Source organism: Lagenorhynchus albirostris, chromosome 12 (assembly GCF_949774975.1).
Source record: "Lagenorhynchus albirostris chromosome 12, mLagAlb1.1, whole genome shotgun sequence".
NCBI lineage: Eukaryota > Metazoa > Chordata > Mammalia > Artiodactyla > Delphinidae > Lagenorhynchus > Lagenorhynchus albirostris.
Window position 1 is genome coordinate 37,688,575 of NC_083106.1, and position 20,482 is coordinate 37,709,056.

General features: G+C 37.7%; 1 protein-coding gene across 11 annotated transcripts in view; it reads left to right on the forward strand.

The window, feature by feature from the left end:
• TRDN (triadin) overlaps positions 1 to 20,482 on the forward strand; it is a 304,940-nt gene that overhangs the window by 47,704 nt on the left and 236,754 nt on the right. For all 11 annotated transcript variants that reach the window (XR_009543925.1, XM_060168337.1, XM_060168339.1 and 8 more), the window contains exon 2: positions 12,716 to 12,925. Coding sequence is in view for 10 of the 11 variants with exons in the window: in XM_060168337.1 (XP_060024320.1) it covers positions 12,716 to 12,925 (210 nt within the window). In the remaining variant the exon portion in view is untranslated. The remainder of the gene's footprint in view (positions 1 to 12,715; positions 12,926 to 20,482) is intronic.

Genomic DNA, 20,482 nt, shown 5'->3' on the forward strand with positions numbered 1-20,482 from the left:
AAAGCTTCTGTTTCCTTATTTATTTTCATTTTGGATGATCTGTCCATGGGTGAAAGTGGGGTGTTTAAGTCCCCTACTATGAATGTGTTACTGTCGATTTCCCCTTTTATGGCTGTTAGTATTTGCCTAATGTATTGAGGTGCTCCTATGTTGGGTGCATAAATATTTACAATTGTTATATCTTCTTCTTGGATCGATCCCTTGATCATTATGTAGTGTCCTTCTTTGTCTCTTTTAATAGTCCTTATTTTAAAGTCTATTTTGTCTGATATGATAATTGCTACTCCAGCTTTCTTTTGGCTTCCATTTGCATGGAATATCTTTTTCCATCCCCTTACTTTCAGTCTGTATGTGTCTCTAGGTCTGAAGTGGGTCTCTTGTAGACAGCATATATAAGGGTCTTGTTTTTGTATCCATTCAGCTAATCTGTGTCTTTTGGTGGGAGCATTTAGTCCATTTACATTTAAGGTAATTATCGATATGTATGTTCCTATTCCCATTTTCTTAATTGTTTTGGGTTCGTTATTATAGGTCTTTTCCTTCTCTTGTGTTTCTTGCCTAGAGAAGATCCTTTAGCATTTGTTGTAAAGCTGGTTTGGTGGTGCTGAACTCTCTCAGCTTTTGCTTGTCTGTAAAGGTTTTAATTTCTCCATCAAATCTGAATGAGATCCTTGCTGGGTAGAGTAGTCTTGGCTGCAGGTTTTTCTCCTTCATCACTTTCAGTATGTCCTGCCACTCCCTTCTGGCTTGTAGGGTTTCTGCTGAGAGATCAGCTGTTAACCTTATGGGGATTCCCTTATGTGTTATTTGTTGTTTTTCCCTTGCTGCTTTTAATATGCTTTCTTTGTATTTAATTTTTGACAGTTTGATTAATATGTGTCTTGGCGTATTTCTCCTTGTATTTATCTTGTATGGGACTCTCTGTGCTTCCTGGACTTGATTAACTATTTCCTTTCCCATATTAGGGAAGTTTTCAACTATAATCTCTTCAAATATTTTCTCAGTCCCTTTCTTTTTCTCTTCTTCTTCTGGAACCCCTATAATTCGAATGTTGGTGCGTTTAATGTTGTCCCAGAGGTCTCTGAGACTGTCCTCAGTTCTTTTCATTCTTTTTTCTTTATTCTGCTCTGCAGTAGTTATTTCCACTATTTTATCTTCCAGGTCACTTATCCGTTCTTCTGCCTCAGTTATTCTGCTATTGATCCCATCTAGAGTACTTTTAATTTCATTTATTGTGTTGTTCATCGTTGCTTGTTTCATCTTTAGTTCTTCTAGGTCCTTGTTAACTGATTCTTGCATTTTGTCCAATCTATTGTCCATTCTATCTCCAAGATTTCGGATCAACCTTACTATCATTATTCTGAATTCTCTTTCAGGTAGACTGCCTATTTCCTCTTCATTTGTTAGGTCTGGTGCATTTTTATCTTGCTCCTTTATCTGCTGTGTGTTTTTCTGTCTTCTCATTTTGCTTGTCTTACTGTGTTTGGGGTCTCCTTTTTGCAGGCTGCAGGTTTGTAGTTCCTCCTGTTTTTGATGTCTGTCTCCAGTGGCTAAGGTTGGTTCAGTGGGTTGTGTAGGCTTCCTGGTGGAGGGGGCTAGTGCCTGTGTTGTGGTGGATGAGGCTGGATCTTGTCTCTCTAGTGGGCAGGTTCACGTCTGGTGGTGTGTTTGGGGGCGCCTGTGGCCTTATTATGATTTTGGGCAGCCTCTCTGCTAATGGGTGGGGTTGTGTTCCTGTTTTGCTAGTTGTTTGGCATAGGTTTTCCAGCACTGTGGCTTGCTGGTCGTTGAGTGAAGCTGGGTGCTGGTGTTAAGATGAAGGTCTCTGGGAGATTTTCGCCGTTTGATATTATGTGGAGCTGGGAGGTCTCTTGTTGATCAGTGTCCTGAAGTTGGCTGTCCTACCTCAGAGGCAGAGCCCTGCCTCCTGGCTGGAGCACCAAAAGCTTTTCATCCACAGGCTCAGGATAAAAGGGAGAAAAAGTAGAGGGAATTAGTAGAAGTATGAGGAAAGAAAGAAGGAAAGGAGGGTAGGAAGGAAGGAAGAAAGAAAGAATCAAAGAAGGCAAGAAGGCAAGAAGGAAAGAAAGGAGGGAGGGAGGGAGGGAGGGAGGAAGGAAGGAGGGAAAGAAGGAAAAAAGACAGAAAGAAAGAAGATACAGTAAAAATAAAATAAAGTATAATAAAGTTATTGAATTAAAAACTTCTTATTTAGAAAAAAAAAAAAAGGGACGGAAAGAACCTTAGGACAAATGTTGGAAGCAAAGCTATACAGACAAAATCTTACACAGAAGCATACACATACACCCTCACTAAAAGAGGTAAATGGGGAAAAATCCTAAATCTTGCTGTCAGAGACCACCTCCTCAATTTGGGATGATTCGTTGTCTAAAGGAGGGAAGGAAGGACGGAAAGAAAGAAAGAAAGAACGAAGGTAAAGTATAATAAGGTTATTAAAATTAATTATTAAGAAAAAAAATTAAAAAAAAAAAACATGGACGGATAGAACCCTAGGACAAATGGTGGAAGCAAGACTATACAGACAAGATCTCACACAGAAGCATACACATACACATTCACAAAAAGAGGAAAGGGGAAAAAATCATAGATCTTGCTCCTAAAGTCCACTTCCTTAATTTGGGATGATTGGTTGTCTATTCAGGTATTCCACAGATGCAGGGTACATCAAGTTGATTGTGGAGCTTTAATCCGCTGCTTCTGAGGCTGCTGGGAGAGATTTCCCTTTCTCTTCTTTGTTCTCACAGCTCCCAGGGCTAAGCTTTGGATTTGGCCCTGCCACTGCGTGTAGATCGCTGGAGGGCGTCTGTTTTTTGCTCAGACAGGATGGGGTTAAAAGAGCCGCTGACTGGGGGCTCTGGTGCACTCAGGCCGGCGGGGACGAAGGGGCACAGAGTGCGGGGCGGGCCTGCGGTGGCAAAGGCCGGCGTGACTTTGCACCAGCCTGAGGCGCGCTGTGCGCTCTCCCGGGGAAGTTGTCCCTGGATCCCGGGAACCCGGCAGTGGCGGGCTGCACAGGCTCCGCGGAAGAGGGGTGTGGAGAGTGACCTGTGCTCGCACACAGGCCCCTCGGTGGCGGCAGCAGCAGCCTTAACGTCTCCCGCCCGCCTCTGGGGTCCGCGCTTTTAGCCGCGGCTTGCGCCCGTCTCTGAATTCCGCGCTTTCAGCCGCGGCTCGCGCCCGTCTCTGGATTCCGCGCTTTCAGCCGCGGCTCGCGCCCGTCTCTGGATTCCGCGCTTTCAGCCGCGGCTCGCGCCCATCTCTGGGGTCCGCGCTTTCAGCCGCGGCTCGCGCCCGTCTCTGGGGCTCGCGCCCGTCTCTGGAGTTCCTTTAAGCAGCGTTCTTAAACCCCTCTCCTCACGCCCCAGGAAACAAAGAGGGAAGGAAAAGTCTCCTGCCTCTTCTGCAGGTGCAGGCTTTTCCCCGGACTCCCTCCCGGCTAGCTGTGGTGCACTAACCCCTTCAGGCTATGTTCAAGCCGCCAACCCCAGTCCTCTCCCTGCGCTCCGGCCTCAGCTCGCAGCCCCGCCCGCCCCGGCGGGTGAGCAGACAAGCCTCTCGGGCTGGTGAGTGCCGGTCGGCACCGATCCTCTGTGCGGGAATCTCCCCGCTTTGCCCTCCGCACCCGTTGCTGTGCACTCCTCCGCAGCTTCGAAGCTCCCCCCTCCGCCTCCCGCAGTCTCCGCCCGCGAAGGGGCTTCCTAGAGTGTGGAAACTTTTCCTCCTTCACCGCTCCCTCCCACTGGTGCAGGTGCCGTCCCTATTCTTTTGTCTCTGTTTTTTCTTTTGCCCTACCCAGGTACGTGGGGAGTTTCTTGCCTTTTGGGAGGTCTGAGGTCTTCTGCCAGCCTTCAGTAGGTGTTCTGTAGGAGTTGTTCCACGTGTAGATGTATTTCTGGTGTGTGGGGAGGAAGGTGATCTCCGCGTCTTACTCTTCCGCCATCTTCCGCCTTCCCAGATATGCTTTTTACTTCTATCAGTAAACATACATCTCAATTCAACATTTTATCATGTCATAAAAATATTTTTTCATTTGTATTTATTTTTCTGGATAGAAATCACTGCCTACCACACATCCTTCTATATGTAGAAATAGATGTTATTTAACATGACACTTTCTTTAGCTGATTCCCTTAGCAAAACTTATGAAGTTTTTCACGTTTAATAAATGTTTGTTGGGGCCTCGCTGTATAAAAAAGTGCTGTGCTAAGTTCTATGAAAGGGTAAATGACTTACTTCCAACCTGGAGCTTTGTTGAAAACAAAAGAACTATACAAGAGTTGGGACAATTTCACCCATATCATTATATTAATCAAAAAATGTTACAGAATCATAGGGAAGAACAGTAGTGTTCACTTCAAAAGAAGTGAGGCATTTGAGGCAATTCTTGAAAGAAAGGTTGGCTTTTAAAAGTGGAGTTTCAGTAAGACCATTTTTTTTTTAAAGAAAAAAAAGGAATTCATCAGAAATCCTTGCCCAAGTTAGATTAGTAAAACCCAATGTATTTTACCTGTAATGTGTTAAGAGTTCAATACATATTGTTTCAGAAAGTGAATTCTAGTTACGCACTTACCATTGCTTTTCACCTTTAAATTCAGATTACTATTTGTAGGAAAACAATTATCCTGAATGGGGAGTAACTGCTAAGTTGAAAATGAAAAGTTCAAAAGGTAAGGGAAACCTAGGCTTACCAGAACTCATACAAGAAGAGACATCTATTACTTGGCAGTAAGGAGTACTGGGAAGTGGCTAGCAGGTCACAGCGAGGGCCCACTGCCCAGGGAGGGAGATATCCTGCCTCTCACTCAACCAGAACACAAGTGAGCTCTTCCTAGAAGGAACACTTCAATATTAGAATCTGACCTTGAAAACCCCCCAAAAAACTCATTTCGTTTACGACCAAGACAACACAGCCACTCAAAAAATAAGAGTGAGATTTGAGATTTTCTTTCAAAAATGAAAATAATTTTTTTAAAAAAGGAATCTGGATATTTAGATCATTCTGACTGATCACCGCTCATGACAGAGATGAAGGAAAATAATTATTTACATTCCTAGCAGAAGCAAGAGCATCAGTCAGAACTTCTGATGGCTGGTAATGCAAACACAACCAAATTAAAGGAGTTTTTATATTCTCATATAACTGGAAGTCCAGAGATAAATCTGACTGTAAACACAGCTGGCTCTGTGAACCCACACAGTGGTATCTGGACTCTACCTCTTTCTATCTTGCAGCAGATTCTTCAACTGGTGGGCTAGAGGGCTACTGGTAGACCCCACCAGCTTGGTAAACCAAGCAGAAAGAGAGTGTAACTCCAGTAGTTCCAAGAAAACTGAGGAGGACTCTGATTGCCCCATCCCTTGGCAGTCTTAGGCAAGAGGGAATGTTCTAAGTGGTCAGGCTTGTCTTAAAGACCCATTCCTATGGTTGGGGGTTAAGGGAGTGTTCACTTTCTAATCCCACTACTGGAAAAAGAAATTCACTTCCTGGAAGGGTAGAGGGAGCGAGTGGGTAGCAAGGAGTGCTAGATAACGCAAAATATAGGTGTATATCTCTTCATCTTTGCAGGTAGATTAGGTGGCCAAATCATCCTCTGAAATATTACAATAATCACATACCCTAAATCTGGGGAAAGAGATGGCAGTTTAGGGCTTTCATGATTGAAATTGCCAGGGGGTCCGTTTCTGGTTTAAGACAAAAGCAATTTTTACCTTGAAAGAGAGTGAATAGCTTTTCTTTAAGTGCTTAGAATCTGGATTCTTCTAAAAATTTCTCTAGGTTACTTCCTATGGTTTACCAATATTAGATACATATCAATTAGAATGTCTAGGATTATTTTGATAAAGATTGTTTTTGTGAGTTGTCATGATTTAACTTGCCTCTCAAAATCTATTTTCATTCAGTTTATACTAGAAAAGCATAATTTAGTTGTCACAGATTTCTATGTATATGATACATAAACATTCTTTTTCTTTATTGTAGTGTAGTTGATTTACAATGTTGTGTTAGTTTCAGGTGTACAGCAAAGTGATTCAGTTATACATATACATATATCATGTTTTTAGATTCTTTTCTCATATAGGTTATCACATAATATTGAGTAGATTTCCCTGTGCTATACAGTAGATCCTTGTTGGTTATCTATCTTTTTTTTATCATTTATTTTCATAAAGTTTATTTATTCTTACAGAGGTTGACTTCCTAAAATCAATAGTTTAGTCGTTTAGGTTTTCTCGTACAACAAGAAAAGAGCACTTGAAAAATTCTCAAAATGAAACTAATTTTTTTAAGTCTGTAAACTACTGTTTTGCCAGCATGGATTCATCACATCTGTCAGGGGAAATACAGCAATGGCAAAAGAGTATGTGATCCTAAAATGTAGCAGAAGCATCCTATTACCTGTTTATTCTGCATAGTTCACTACAAGTAAGGATTGCATCATATCAATAGGTTCATGTCTTTCCTGTAAAATAAAAATATTTTAGTGGCTGAGATAAAAAACTGTATAAAGAAAATTTCATTCCTCACTGATAATCTTATAACTTGCTACCTATAATTTATCTGATAAAAATGGTGTAGGCAATCTAAGCAAACAGCTATTGTAACAGCTGTGCTATCTTCTCACTATCTTAAATATAGTAGTGTGTGTGTGTTCATCCCAAGCTTCTAATTCATCCCTCCCTGCCACGTTTCCCCTTTGGTAACTATAAGTTTGTTTTTGCTATTGATACACAGACATTCTTCAAACACTAGGATTAATAAAATATGCAATTTAAAAGATGGATTCTTCACTTTTCAACTTTATTTGCTTTAAGATCTTTTCAGTAGAGTTTCTCCAAAATTCTTACTGTTTTCTGGAACACTTAAAAATATAGCAAAGGTCATTCTTGTGACTGGGAATTACATTCTTAATATAATTTTGAAATAACTTTTTTTTTCACTAATAGTATATACTGCCCTGCTCTCCTTTGCTCTCTAATTTTTGAAGAAAAAATTTAGTGTTAGAGTATTCTACAAACCACATCGCACAGTTAACTGTGAAATTCAAATTAATGCTTTTGTGAAATGAATATGCAATATTTTATTTATACCATTCTAGAATATAGGTGTCTTCCTTGAGCATCCTAGAAGAGACTGTATTGTATTATTCCCATAGGAATAATAATGGGCAAGTGGGCATGGCACTTTCCTCATCTGATTAATAAGGCATGATGAGGTTAAGTGAATTCTTTCAGGAGACTTATGATTTATTCTCCAATGCATAACCTGGCTGCGGTCTTTGGAGCTACTACATAAGCAGCCCTAATTTTACTTTATGGAGCAGAGTCTCCTGGCCCTTCAGCCAGATCCCCACTTCTTTTTTGTTTGTTTTGTTGTTTTGTTTTGTTTTGAACTATTTGTTTTTAACTTTTTATTTTATATTGGAGTATAGCCGATTAACAATGTTGTGATAGTTTCAGCTGCACAGCAAAGCAACTCAACCATACATATGGTACATATACATACCTGCAACCATACATATGCAGGTATCCATTCTCCCCCAAACTCCCCTCTCATCCAGGCTGCCACATAACAGTAAACAGAGTTCCCTGTGCTATACAGTATGTCTTTGTTGGTTATCCATGTTAAATATAGCAGTGCAGATCCCCACTTCTTTTGAAGCTGATTCTGGCTACCTGGCAATCAAAATAATTTGTATGAAATCAAAACGAATGGAGTGGAAAAGTAGGCATGGAAAGTACTGTCACATATCCTCGCTGCTCTGCTCCAATTGTGAGACACCAACTTTCAAGAAACATCACCCAGGGCTTCCCTGGTGGCGCAGTGGTTGGGAATCCGCCTGCCAATGCAGAGGACACGGGTTCGAGCCCTGGTCCCGGAAGATCCCACATGCCGTGGAGCAACTAAGCCCGTGCACCACAACTACTGAGCCTGCGCTCTAGAGCCCGCGAGCCACAACTACTGAAGCCCGCGAGCCACAACTACTGAAGCCCGTGTGCCACAACTACTGAAGCCCGCGTGCCTGGAGCCTGTGCTCTGCAACAAGAGAAGCCACCACAATGAGAAGCCTGCGCCCCGCAACGAGGAGTGGCCCCCGCTCGCTGCACCTAGAGAGGGCCTGTGTGCAGCAGTGAAGACCCAATGCAGCCAAAAATTAAATAAATGAATAAATAAATTTATAAAAGAAGAAACATCACCCATATCAAATTTCTCAGTAATATTTACCTCTCATTTTTCCACCATATCAATAACTAGCTGTTTTCATCTCCAAAGTGCTTCTCAAACATTAAATAATCTCAGATTACACACTCTATTCTTTGCATATATCTTGAGCAGCTGTCAGAGAAGGCAATTTATTTCCCCTCAATTTTATTCTTCTTGGCACTGTGTGGCTTCTATAAGTAAATCTGAATGGAAATTGAAAGTTACAACCTAGTGTGTTTCCATAACAAAGGCAACACATAATTTTCCTTAAGCAGGGTAACCTTCAGGTTACTTTCAAATTGCTTATGGTTTTGCTGTTGGATACTCAGAATGTTTTCATCACCTTGGAATCTTGATTAATTCTTAAGTGGAATTTTTGAGGATGTGAGGATGAAAAAAAAACTAGAAAAGATTAAAAAATTGTTTAGTGTTAACTTTGTCATTTTTATTTGTTTAAAATGTTGTACCATAATTGTTTTGGCAGGACTGTAAGGTGAAATAAAATTTGGAATTTATATTAAAATCAGTTCTTTAAAAAATTAAAAGTCATATTTTAACTCTGAACTTGCATTACTTCCTGAATTTATATACTCTCTCAATTTCCTGATAAAAAAGGGAAAAAATGTAGAAATTCTTATCCCATAAAAATTTTTCTGTCTTTTAAAAATGGGACCAGAATTCAACTAATTTTGTATCAAATCTCAGTAAGTTTATTTATTCAGTTTCAAGATACCAAGCAGGTGTGTATGTTATTGTCTGCGGAAATACTCTCTTACACACAGTTCACTGAAGTGAATCTAAAGAGCAAAAGCAATTCTTCCCATGTTCTCTATATAGTGATAGTAGGAAGCCTTCCAGAAGTTAAAAAACTGGAGTTTAGCAACATATCAGCTTTCACGTGGGCCTCTCCTACGCACTTATAATTCACTTACTGTCCTGCGAATCATTTGATTCACTTGTAGCCCCACTTGAGTCTTGAATCGCATTTCAAAGTATTTCTATCATTCATCCATTTTCAGAACTGCCATTAGAAGTGATGAGAATTTGGCACGAAATTCAGTGAGAGGATATGATATGAGTTCTTTCTAATTTTTCTTTCTTTGAGCACTACCTCAGGTACAAGCTGAAATCTGTTTTTTAAAGTTATTTTTCCATCTTGGTATCATTTCAACTAAATTGAATTTTAGAGCTTGGGATATGTATTCACATAGATTTTCAGAGAAGAAAGGAGATTCATTGTTACTATTATTAATTTATACCTAAAGTTGTTTTAAAATTTTAATTAAATAATTTTACCACTGATGTTTCTCATCAGCTTTTTACTCTTAAAAATATATGCCTAGATTTACCATTGTCATCTAAAAATAGTTGTATTAGTTATGTTTGGTTATTATTAATACCTACTAATATATACACTAGAATGCATTTGATTTTCTTTTCCCTAGTCAGTCTAGAATTTTATGTCATTTATTTTATTTCTATATAGGGGAGGAAAGTACCATTTTATGGGTAAAGAAATGAAGAAAACTTTATTAACTAGAGTACTTAATTTTGCATGTGGTATTTTCATTTCTTCTGTCAACAACTAAAAATTGTCTTATGAACTGAATTTATACTTTAAGTACGCAGTGCACACATCTGTTTGAGGGTTCAAACTTTATTTTTGTACTTTAAAGAATTCAGTTACATATCTGATAACATTTGTACAATAACAAAATAAGTTTATTTATCAATCATCTCTCTTAATTTTGTTAATGGGGCAAAACAGGATCCATGAATATGAATAAATTACGGTATGTGTCCCTGTTTTCCTGTATTACAATAAATAAATTGATTAGGAAAGACATGGAGGAAGTCATAGCATTCTTTTTTTGGTTCCCTGAAACTGTCTTAGCCTAATGTATATGCTATTAAGTGGAAATATATAAATGTCTGCATTTATTGAGGAGTTAGTCCCTCAGCCTTTGTTTCTAAGGTTAATCTTGCACTTCTAGCCCTTTCTTATCATGATAGTAGTGGTTGTAGACCTACCTGTAGAAGTAGTGGCCAAAGTAACGATGATAGTGATGATGATAATGGCGAAGATTATAATAAGAGTAACTCCATTTAGGTGAAATTCATTTTGTAAAAAATGTCAAATAAGTTTCCAGTTGGGAGTGGAAAAAAATTTTTTTAATTTTTAATGTCAAAGAAGTTTGAAAATTTGCTTTTTAAAAAAAATTAGGAATGTAATTTAGAGATAAAATTGAAAATATTTACTTATGTATATTAGAATGTGATTAATCAAAATTTTCTCTTCCCTGATATGTAATTCTTTAATTGTTGTAGACAAAGTAGCTCATATTTAAAGTATATGAAATATATTGTTAAGCTGTAATTTTGGCAAAAATATTTGGATTGTTAGGGGTATTTTTTCTCTTTAGTACTCAGTTATTTACTCCACATCTGTGTAATTTCTGGTTGGTCTTCAATTGCTCTTAAATGAAACATGATATATTTGTTCCAAATAATCTCTTAAGTTTCCTCTAGAGATAACTTTCTATGAGTCAAGGCTTGTCAATATAGTCATATATGCCTTCTCTCCATTGAGGGGACGCTTTCTAGTTATGCAAAGGCAGCAACTTTACAGAAGAAAAATGAGTTACAAAATTTTTAAATGTTTACTCTATACATAAAAATATCATAAAAAGGGCTTCCCTGGTGGCACAGTGGTTGAGAGTCCGCCTGCCGATGCAGGGGACACGGGTTCATTCCCCGGTCCGGGAAGATCCCACATGCTGCAGAGCGGCTGGGCCCGTGAGCCATGGCCACTGAGCCTGCGTGACCGGAGCCTGTGCTCCACAACAGGAGAGGCCACAAAAGTGAGAAGCCCACGTACCGCAAAAAAAAAAAAAAAAGTCATAAAAATAAAAAGTAAACAGTTGAAGGAAAAAAGTGCAACATAAGTTTAGATAAAGTGGTACTATCCTATATGTGTGTGTTTATTTATAAGCATATATGTATACACACATGCATACATGTAAGTACATTTACACGTAGACACACTCATATATGTATATGCAAATATACATATACAAAATATATACATATACATTATGTATATATGTATATGTGTACACAACTTTATAAACCACCAGAAGGAGGTTTATAGAAAAATGAACAAAAAACTTCACAGGATAAGAAATATAAATGAAAAATAAACATATAAAAAAGCTTATCTCTAGCAATCAAAGAATTGCAAATGAAGTAGAATTTTCCTCCTGTGTGATTGAACATATTTTGAATACCAGTAATACCCAGGGTTGTCAAGGATAAGGAAACAAATTATTTTTATTTTCAAAAATAAACTAATTTTCAAATATATACATATATTCTCAAAAGATATAAAAGTGATTATATTATTTGCCCAGAAATTCTATATTTAGGAAATTCTCCTTATACAAAAATCATTAATATGTGCTGAGAAAACTTCTGCCATGTCCCAGGGTAGAAAGCTGTTCAACTAAATTATGCATAGCCATGGAATGACATGCCATGCAGCCACTTAAGTGGTATTTTATGGAATATGTACAGCAAGAAATCATGTTTATTATATATTGCCTAGTAAAAAAAAACTAACGGAGAGTGTGTTGATGACTTGTCAGAAATAAATAAAACATATTTATGTATTTACTTGCATGTACAGAAAAGTAGGTATAAATAGAAAAATATGTCAACAGTTCTTTTTGCATGGTGAGAATACAAATAATTATCGATGGTAAATCTATTGTTTAATAAAAAACCCAAATAATTATCTATTTATTTATTTTGCTATTTTTTATATTTTTTGAATTTTCAGTCATGAACTGAAAGTGTAGACTTTTGTAAGCAGAAATAAAAAATTTCTGGATATAATAAGATTTTCCAACATTAATCTCTTAGATCTTCTATGCCCCTTTCACAAATAAAAATTAATGGCTTTAATAGAGGGTCAATTATGCTGTTAAACCAGAATATCCAAAAGAAATTTCATCCATTTGAACTATTTTATCACTGATTTTGTTTCTCTCCCAGAGGGGATATTTTTGCTTGTATTTAGACCTGACATATGAACCTAAATAAAAGAAAAAGGTTAAAAAGCAACTTGACCAAAAAAGCCATTGCCCTTGATGGTATTGGGTATATGAGGCAGTAAGGGACATGCAAAAATGATTGAAGATTATGACATAGTTTGTGGCCTGGCTGGCAGTACTTATGGAACTTGGGAGGCGAGGAATGCTGATTATGAGGGCCTATGTGTATCAGGGTGGAGGGTAAATGCTGGGAAAGTGAAATGTGGTAGCGGGCAGGGAGTTTGGCTCTACCACTAAAGAGGTGTATTCTGCCATAGAAAATGCTATAAAAGAGCTATATATACCTATACAGTCTGTGTTTTGTGGGGAAGGGGTTTTTGTCATCAATATTTGACATGAAATTCCAAATTGTAATTCTCCTTTTCCAATGTTCGATTAGGAAATGCATCTACGACCACAACTGTGATAGACAGCAAGAATGGATCTGTGCCCAAATCCCCTGGAAAAGTGATAAAGAGGACAGTCACAGAAGATATAGTGACGACATTCAGCTCCCCAGCAGCCTGGCTTCTGGTCATTGCTCTGATCATCACGTGGTCAGCTGTGGCCATTGTTATGTTTGACTTAGTGGATTACAGAAACTTTTCAGGTAAGATCCATGAAGTTTGGCTTTTCTTTTTTTTTTTAATTAATTTTTATTGGAGTATAGCTACTTTGCAATGTTGTGTTAGTGTCTGCCGTACCGCAGAAGGTTGGCTTTTAAATGGAAAGAAACAGAGTTCTCTCCAGCTCTGGCTTTGTTACTCTTCACCCTGCAAATAAACAAAGCATCCCACAAACATGCTTGAGGGCCACTAAGGGCTAGTTCCCATCTTCACATTTCCTTCTAATCTTTGCCTGTTCTCATAGACTTCAAATGAAACCTGATTTGAAGAGCTGAACAAAAGCTCAATGTTATAGTTTCATGAGGATAACAATTCCAAAGCTTGGTGGATATTTGGTTTGGGAATAGGGACTTTATCAATCATTAATAAAGGATAATTTGTGGATTTTACACTCGGCTATATAAAACCAAACCCAACCCAAATAAAACACTTTTGGACAAATGGAAAATTGTGTATTTTTAAGTCCCCCACTATCTGGCTCCAAGTTTCCTTCCCAGACATTCTCTTTGCTCCTCCCATTAAAACATCCTATTTTGATTTCCTAAAAATAAAGAATGTTGAAAGGAATTTCGAGGAATTACTTGTAATGCGATACTACGGCCAGCCATGTGTTCTTATAGATTCGGAGTGAAATAGGAATATCACAAGTGAGGAAATTTAGATTTTCATTATGGCCTATCCAATCTCTGAGTATATTGTTCATCTCTTTGTTCAAGGTCTTTCTGTTTTTTTAAAATTATATTTGTCTGTTCCCACATCTGACATGCTCTATTGAGCATGTGAGCTCCTTGAGGGAAGGAATCGGTCAGGTGCTCAATAATTATTAAATGAATAGATGAATGAGTTTATGCTTATGCCTTTGTATCATAAGCAAAAACATTTTATTAGCTTCTTAATGTGCTCATTCATATTTGCCCTGTGCACCCTGCAACCTACCTGTTCTTTCTTCAGTAAGAGTGGAATCGGTAGAACTCAGAAACTATAAATACTGTAAGTTGCATTCTATATACTGAGATATCCTCTACTTCCCGTTATGGCATTTTACTCATTCAACAATTATTGTCAAGTATCTACTACATATGCCAGGAAATGGCTATGTTAAAAGAAATGCAAGTATGAATAACACAAAGTCAAAAAACTGTATAGTTTGGGTTTATTGATATGGAGGTGTGACTCAGATAACTCTGCCCCCTGTACCGTTGGTAGCTGGGTTAAAGTGAGCATCATCTAACAGGTAGAGCTAAGTCTCATGATGTCAACCAAAGCAAAAGGGCTATTTATCCAGAGCCATAAACCTCTGCTTTAAGTAGGCAATAGTTTTGGTATATTGGGTAATGCAGACTTTTAAAAGAATATACAGTTGAAATGCCTATAATATAAAATATGACCTAGAATTTTAAGTGAAAAACAGTTGTTTACATTACTCCAGGAAACTTCATTTCCCTTGAGCCTATATTGACTGATATTTTTCATCTGTTCTTTTTTAGAATTTCATTCATTCAAATTTTAGAACCAAATATGGTCATATAATATAGTTCTTCAGTTTTTACAGTAGGTGTATTTTAAGAATTGTGTGTAAATCTAATATTTGTAAAGTTAATATTTTAATAAGTATACTAAATAAATTACTGATGAATTTGTTCTTAATTATTTGATAAAATGAGCAGCTACCTATAATTAAATTTTCAGATTAGATTACTTAAATGTAAGGCACATAGTCCACAGTAGAGCTTCCTTGGACCATTGTAATTAGTTACTATGGATAATGCCTATGTTCCTGGCATTTCATTTGACAGGGGAAAAATAACCTCTGTATTACTACTACTTTACTACTTCTTTCAAGAAGTGTTTGCTAAGTACATCGTCTTTGTGAAGACTCCTCCTCCAGTTCTATATATTTATTAATGACCTAACCATCTATCCATTTCCTGCAAAAAGAAACCTGCAAGTCATCTGTTAAATCTGCTGGGCACCTGATCAGTTACCACACTGTATGCCAGCCAACCCTCTCATGCCTCATAAATTTGCTCCCTCCTCTTATTACCACAGTCTCCATTACTACACTTCAGACCTTGATTCTCTTTTGAGGGGGCTAATGCAGTTTCTTCTTGTCTGCCTCATCCAGGCCTCTCCCCTTTAACATTGCCCCCAAGGTATCTTCATAAAACATAAATTTCATTGAGTATTTCTGCCAAGTACAAATTCCTTGGCATGAAATTCAAGTCCTTGGCTTAGCCCTTATTTTCATCTTGTAATTCCGCTCATGCACCCCGTTTTCCAGCCATACTTCCTATTGCTCTCACCTGTTTTCTTTGCCTAGGAAAACATACACTCTCACTCCTCCTGCCTCTGCTCATACCATCCTTCCCTCATTCCCTGATCCAGTATAGCAGAAAGTGTAAAAAAGTAGTTAAGAATGTGAACTCTGGTGCTGCATTTCCTTGCTATTAAATACAGATCTTGCAACTTTATAGCCCTTGTGATATCAGAAAAGTCACTTACTCTCTCTTTGCTTCAGTTTCATCATCTATACAATAGTACATATGTAATAAGATTAAGAGAATTATACAAATGAATATATTTGGAGTGTTTAGGACAGAACCTGGTTTATCACAAGTACTGTATACATTTTATTTTTTAAATTTTATTTATTTATTAATTTTTTAAACATCTTTATTGGACTATAATTGCTTTACAATGGAATATTAGTTTCTGCTTTATAATAAAGTGAATCAGCCATACATATACATATATCCCCATATCCCCTCCCTCTTGCATCTCCCTCCCACCCTCCCTATCCCACCCTTCTAAGTGGTCACAAAGGAACAAGCTGATCTCCCTATGCTATGCAGCTTCTTCCCACTAGCTGTCTGTTTTACATTTGGTAGTGTATATATGTCAACGCTATGCTCTCACTTCATCCCAGCTTACCCTTCCCCCTCCCCGTGTCTTCAAGGCCATTCTCTACGTCTGCGTCTTTATTCCTGTCCTGCCCCTAGGTTCTTCAGACCCCCCTTTTTTTTTTTTTAGATTCCATATATATGTGTTAGCATATGGTATTTGTTTTTCTCTTTCTGACTTACCTCACCCTGTATGACAGACTCTAGGTCCATCCACCTCACTACAAATAACTCAATTTTGTTTCTTTTTATGGCTGAGTAGTATTCCATTGTATATATGTGCCACATCTTCTTTATCCATTCATCTTTTGATGGACACTTAGGTTGCTTCCATGTCCTGGCTATTGTAAATAGAGCTGCAATGAACATTGTGATACATGACTCTTTTTGAATTATGGTTTTCTCAGGGTATATGCCCAGTAGTTGGATTGCTGGGTCGCATGGTAGTTCTATTTTTAGTTTTTTAAGGAACATCCATACTATTCTCCATAGTGGCTGTATCAATTTACATTCCCACCAACAGTGCAAGAGGGTTCCCTTTTCTCCACACCCTCTCCAGCATTTATTGTTTGTAGATTTTTTGACGATGACCATTCTGATGGTGTGAGGTGATACCTCACTGTAGTTTTGATTTGGATTTCTCTAATGGTTAGTGATGTTGAGCATCATTTCATGTGTTTGTTGGCAATCTGCATATCTTCTTTGGAGAAATGTCTGTTTAGGTCTTCTGCCATTTTTGGATTGGGTTGGTTTTTTTTTGATATTGAGCTGCATGAGCTGCTTGTAAATTTTGGAAATTAATCCTTTGTCAGTTGCTTCGTTTGCAAATATTTTCTCCCATTCTGAGGGTTGTCTTTTAGTCTTGTTTATGGTTTCCTTTGCTGGGCAAAAGCTTTTAAGTTTCATTAGGTCCCATTTGTTTATGTTTGGTTTTATTTCCATTTCTCTAGGAGGTGGGTCAAAAAGGATCTTGCTGTGATTTATGTCATAGAGTGTTTTACCTATGTTTTCCTCTAAGAGTTTTATAGTGTCTGGCCTTACATTTAGGTCTTTAATCCATTGTGAGTTTATTCTTGTGTATGGTGTTAAAGAGTGTTCTAATTGCATTCTTTTACATGTAGCTGTCCAGTTTTCTCAGCACCACTTATTGAAGAGGCTGTCTTTTCTCCATTGTATATTCTTGCTTCCTTTTTCAAAGATAAGGTGACCATATGTGTGTGGGTTAAGCTCTGGGCTTTCTATTTTATTCCGTTGATCTATATTTCTGTTTTTGTGCTAGTACCATACTGTCTTGATTACTGTAGCTTTATAGTATACTCTGAAATCCGGGAGCCTGATTCCTCCAGCTCCGTTTTTCTTTCTCAATATTGCTTTGGCTATTTGGGGTCTTTTGTGTTTCCATACAAATTGTGAAATTTTTTGTTTTAGTTCTGTGAAAAATAGTGATTGCACTGAATCTGTAGATTGCTTTGGGTAATATAGTCATTTTCACAATGTTGATTCTTCCAATCCAAGAACATGGTATATCTCTCCATCTGTTTGTATCATCTTTAGTTTCTTTCGTCAGTGTCTTATAGTTTTCTGCATACATGTCTTTTGTCTCCTTTGGTAGGTTTATTCCTAAGTATTTTATTCTTTGTGTTGTAATGGTAAATGGGAGTGTTTCATTAATTTCTCTTTCAGATTTTCTATCATTAGTGTATAAGAATGCAAGAGATTTCTGTGCATTAATTTTGTATCCTGATACTTTACCAAATTCATTGATTAGCTCTGGTAGTATTCTGTAGCATCTTTAGGATTCACTATGTATAGTATCATGTCGTCTGCAAACAGTACCATCTTTACTGCTTCTTTTCTGATTTGGATTCCTTTTATTTCTTTTTCTTCTCTGATTGCTGTGGTTAAAACTTCCAAAACTATGTTGAGTAATAGTGATGAGAGTGGACGACCTTGTCTTGTTCCTGATCTTAGTGGAAGTGGTTTCAGTTTTTCACCATTGAGAACGATGTTGGCTGTGGGTTTGTCATATGTGGCCTTTATTATGTTGAAGTAAGTTCCCTCTCTGTGTACTTTTTGGAGGGTTTTTAATCATAAATGGGTGTTGAATTTTGTCAAACCTTTTTCTGCATCTATTGAGATGATCATATGGTTTTTATCCTTCAGTTTGTTAATATGGTTTATTACATTGATTGATTTGCGTATATTGAAGAATCCTTGCATTCCTGGGATACACCCCACTTGATCATCGTGTATGATCCTTTTAATGTGCTGTTGGATTCTGTTTGCTAGTATTTTGTTGAGGATTTTTGCATTTATGTTCATCAGTGATATTGGCCTGTAGTTTTCTTTCCTTGTGACATCTTTGTCTGGTTTTGGTATGAGGGTGATGTGGCCTTATAGAAAGAGTTGGGGAGTGTTCCTCCCTCTGCTATATTTTGGAAGAGTTTGAGAAGGATAGGTGTTAGCTCTTGTCTCAATGTTTGATAGAATTTGCCTGTGAAGCCATCTGGTCCTGGACTTTTGTTTGTTGGAAGATTTTTTTTTTCTCTTTGCGGTATGCGGGCTTCTCACCCCTGTGGCCTCTCCCGCTGCGGAGCACAGGCTCCGGACGCGCAGGCTCAGCGGCCATGGCTCATGGGCCCAGCCTCTCCACAGCACGCGGGATCCTCCCAGACCAGGGCACGAACCCGCGTCCCCTGCATCGGCAGGCGGACTCCTAACCACTGCGCCACCAGGGAAGCCCTGTTGGAAGATTTTTAATCACAGGCTCAATTTCAGTGCTTGTGATTGGTCTGTTTATATTTTGTATTTCTTCCTCGTTCAGTCATGGAAGGTTGTGCTTTTTTTGTAAGAATTGGTCCATTTCTTCCAGGTTGTCCATTTTCTTGGCATATAGTTGCTTGTGGTAATCTCTCATGATCCTTTGTATTTCTGCAGTGTCAGTTGTTACTTCTCCTTTTTCATTTCTAATTCTATTGATATGAGTCTTCTCCCTTTTTTTCTTGATGAGTCTGGCTACAGGTTTATCAATTTCGTTTATCTTCTCAAAGAACCAGCTTTTAGTTTTATTGATCTTTGCTATTGTTTCCTTCATTTCTTTTTCATTTATTTCTGATCTGATCTTTATGAATTCTTTCCTTCTGCTAACTTTGGGGGTTTTTTTGTTCTTCTCTGTCTAATTGCTTTAGGTGTAAGTTTAGGTTGTTTCTTTGAGATGTTACTTGTTTGTTGAGGTAGGATTTTATTGCTATAAACTTCCCTCTTAGAACTGGTTTTGCTGCATCCCATATGTTTTGGGTTGTCGTATTTTCATTGCCAGTTGTTTTTAGGTATTTTTTGATTTCCTCTTTGATTTCTTCAGTGATCTCTTGGTTATTTAGTAGTGTATTCTTTAACCTCCATGTGTTTGTATTTTTTACAGATTTTTTCCTGTAATTGATATGTAGTCTCATAGCGTTGTGGTCAGCAAAGTTACTTGATACAATTTCAATTTTCTTAATTTTGCCAAGGCTTGATTTGTGACCCAAGATCTGGTCTATCCTGGAGAATGTTCCATGAGCACTTGAGAAGAAAGTGTGTTCTGTTGTTTTTGGATGGAATGTCCTATAAATATCAGTTAAGTTCTTGTTTAATGTATCGTTTAAAGCTTGTGTTTCCTTATTTATTTTCATTTTGGATGATCTGTCCATTGGTAAAAGTGGGGTGTTAAATCCCCTAATATGATTGTGTCACTGTCAATTTCCCCTTTTATGGCTGTTAGCATTTGCCTTATTTATTGAGGTGCTGCTATGTTGGGTGCATAAATATTTACAATTGTTATATCTTCTTCTTGGATGGATCCCTTGATCACTATATAGTGTCCTTCTTTGTCTCTTGTAATAGTCTTTTTTTAAAGTCTGTTTTGTCTGATATGATAATTGCTACTCCAGCTTTCTTTTGATTTCCATTTGCATAGAATATCTTTTTCCATCCCCTCACTTCAGTCTGTATGTGTCCCTAGGTCTGAAGTGGGTCTCTTATAGACAGCATATATATGGGTCTTGTTTTTGTATCCATTCAGCCGATCTATGTCTTTTGGTTGGAGCATTTAATCCATTGAAATTTAAGGTAGTTATCGATATGTATGTTCCTATTACCATTTTCTTAATTGTCTTGGGTTTGTTATTGTAGACCTTTTCCTTCTCTTGTGTTTCCTGCCTAAAGAAGTTCCTTTAGCATTTGTTGTAAAGCTGGTTTGGTGGTGCTGAATTCTCTTAACTTTTGCTTGTCTGTAAAGGTTTTAATTTCTCCATCGAATCTGAATGAGATCCTTGCTGGTTAGAGTAATCTTCTTTGTAGGTTTTTCCCTTTCATCACTTTAAATATTCTTGCCAGTCCCTTCTGGCTTGCAGAGTTTCTGCTGAAAGATCAGCTGTTAACCTTATGGGGATTCCCTTTTGTGTTATTTGTTGTTTTTCCCTTGCTGCTTTTAATATTTTTTCTTTGTATTTAATTTTTGATATTTGATTAATATGTGTCTTGGAGTGTTTCTCATTGGATTTATCCTGTATGGGACTCTCTGCACTTCCTGCACTTGACTGACTCTTTCCTTTCCCATGTTAGGAAGTTTTCAACTATAATCTCGTCAAATATTTTCTCAGT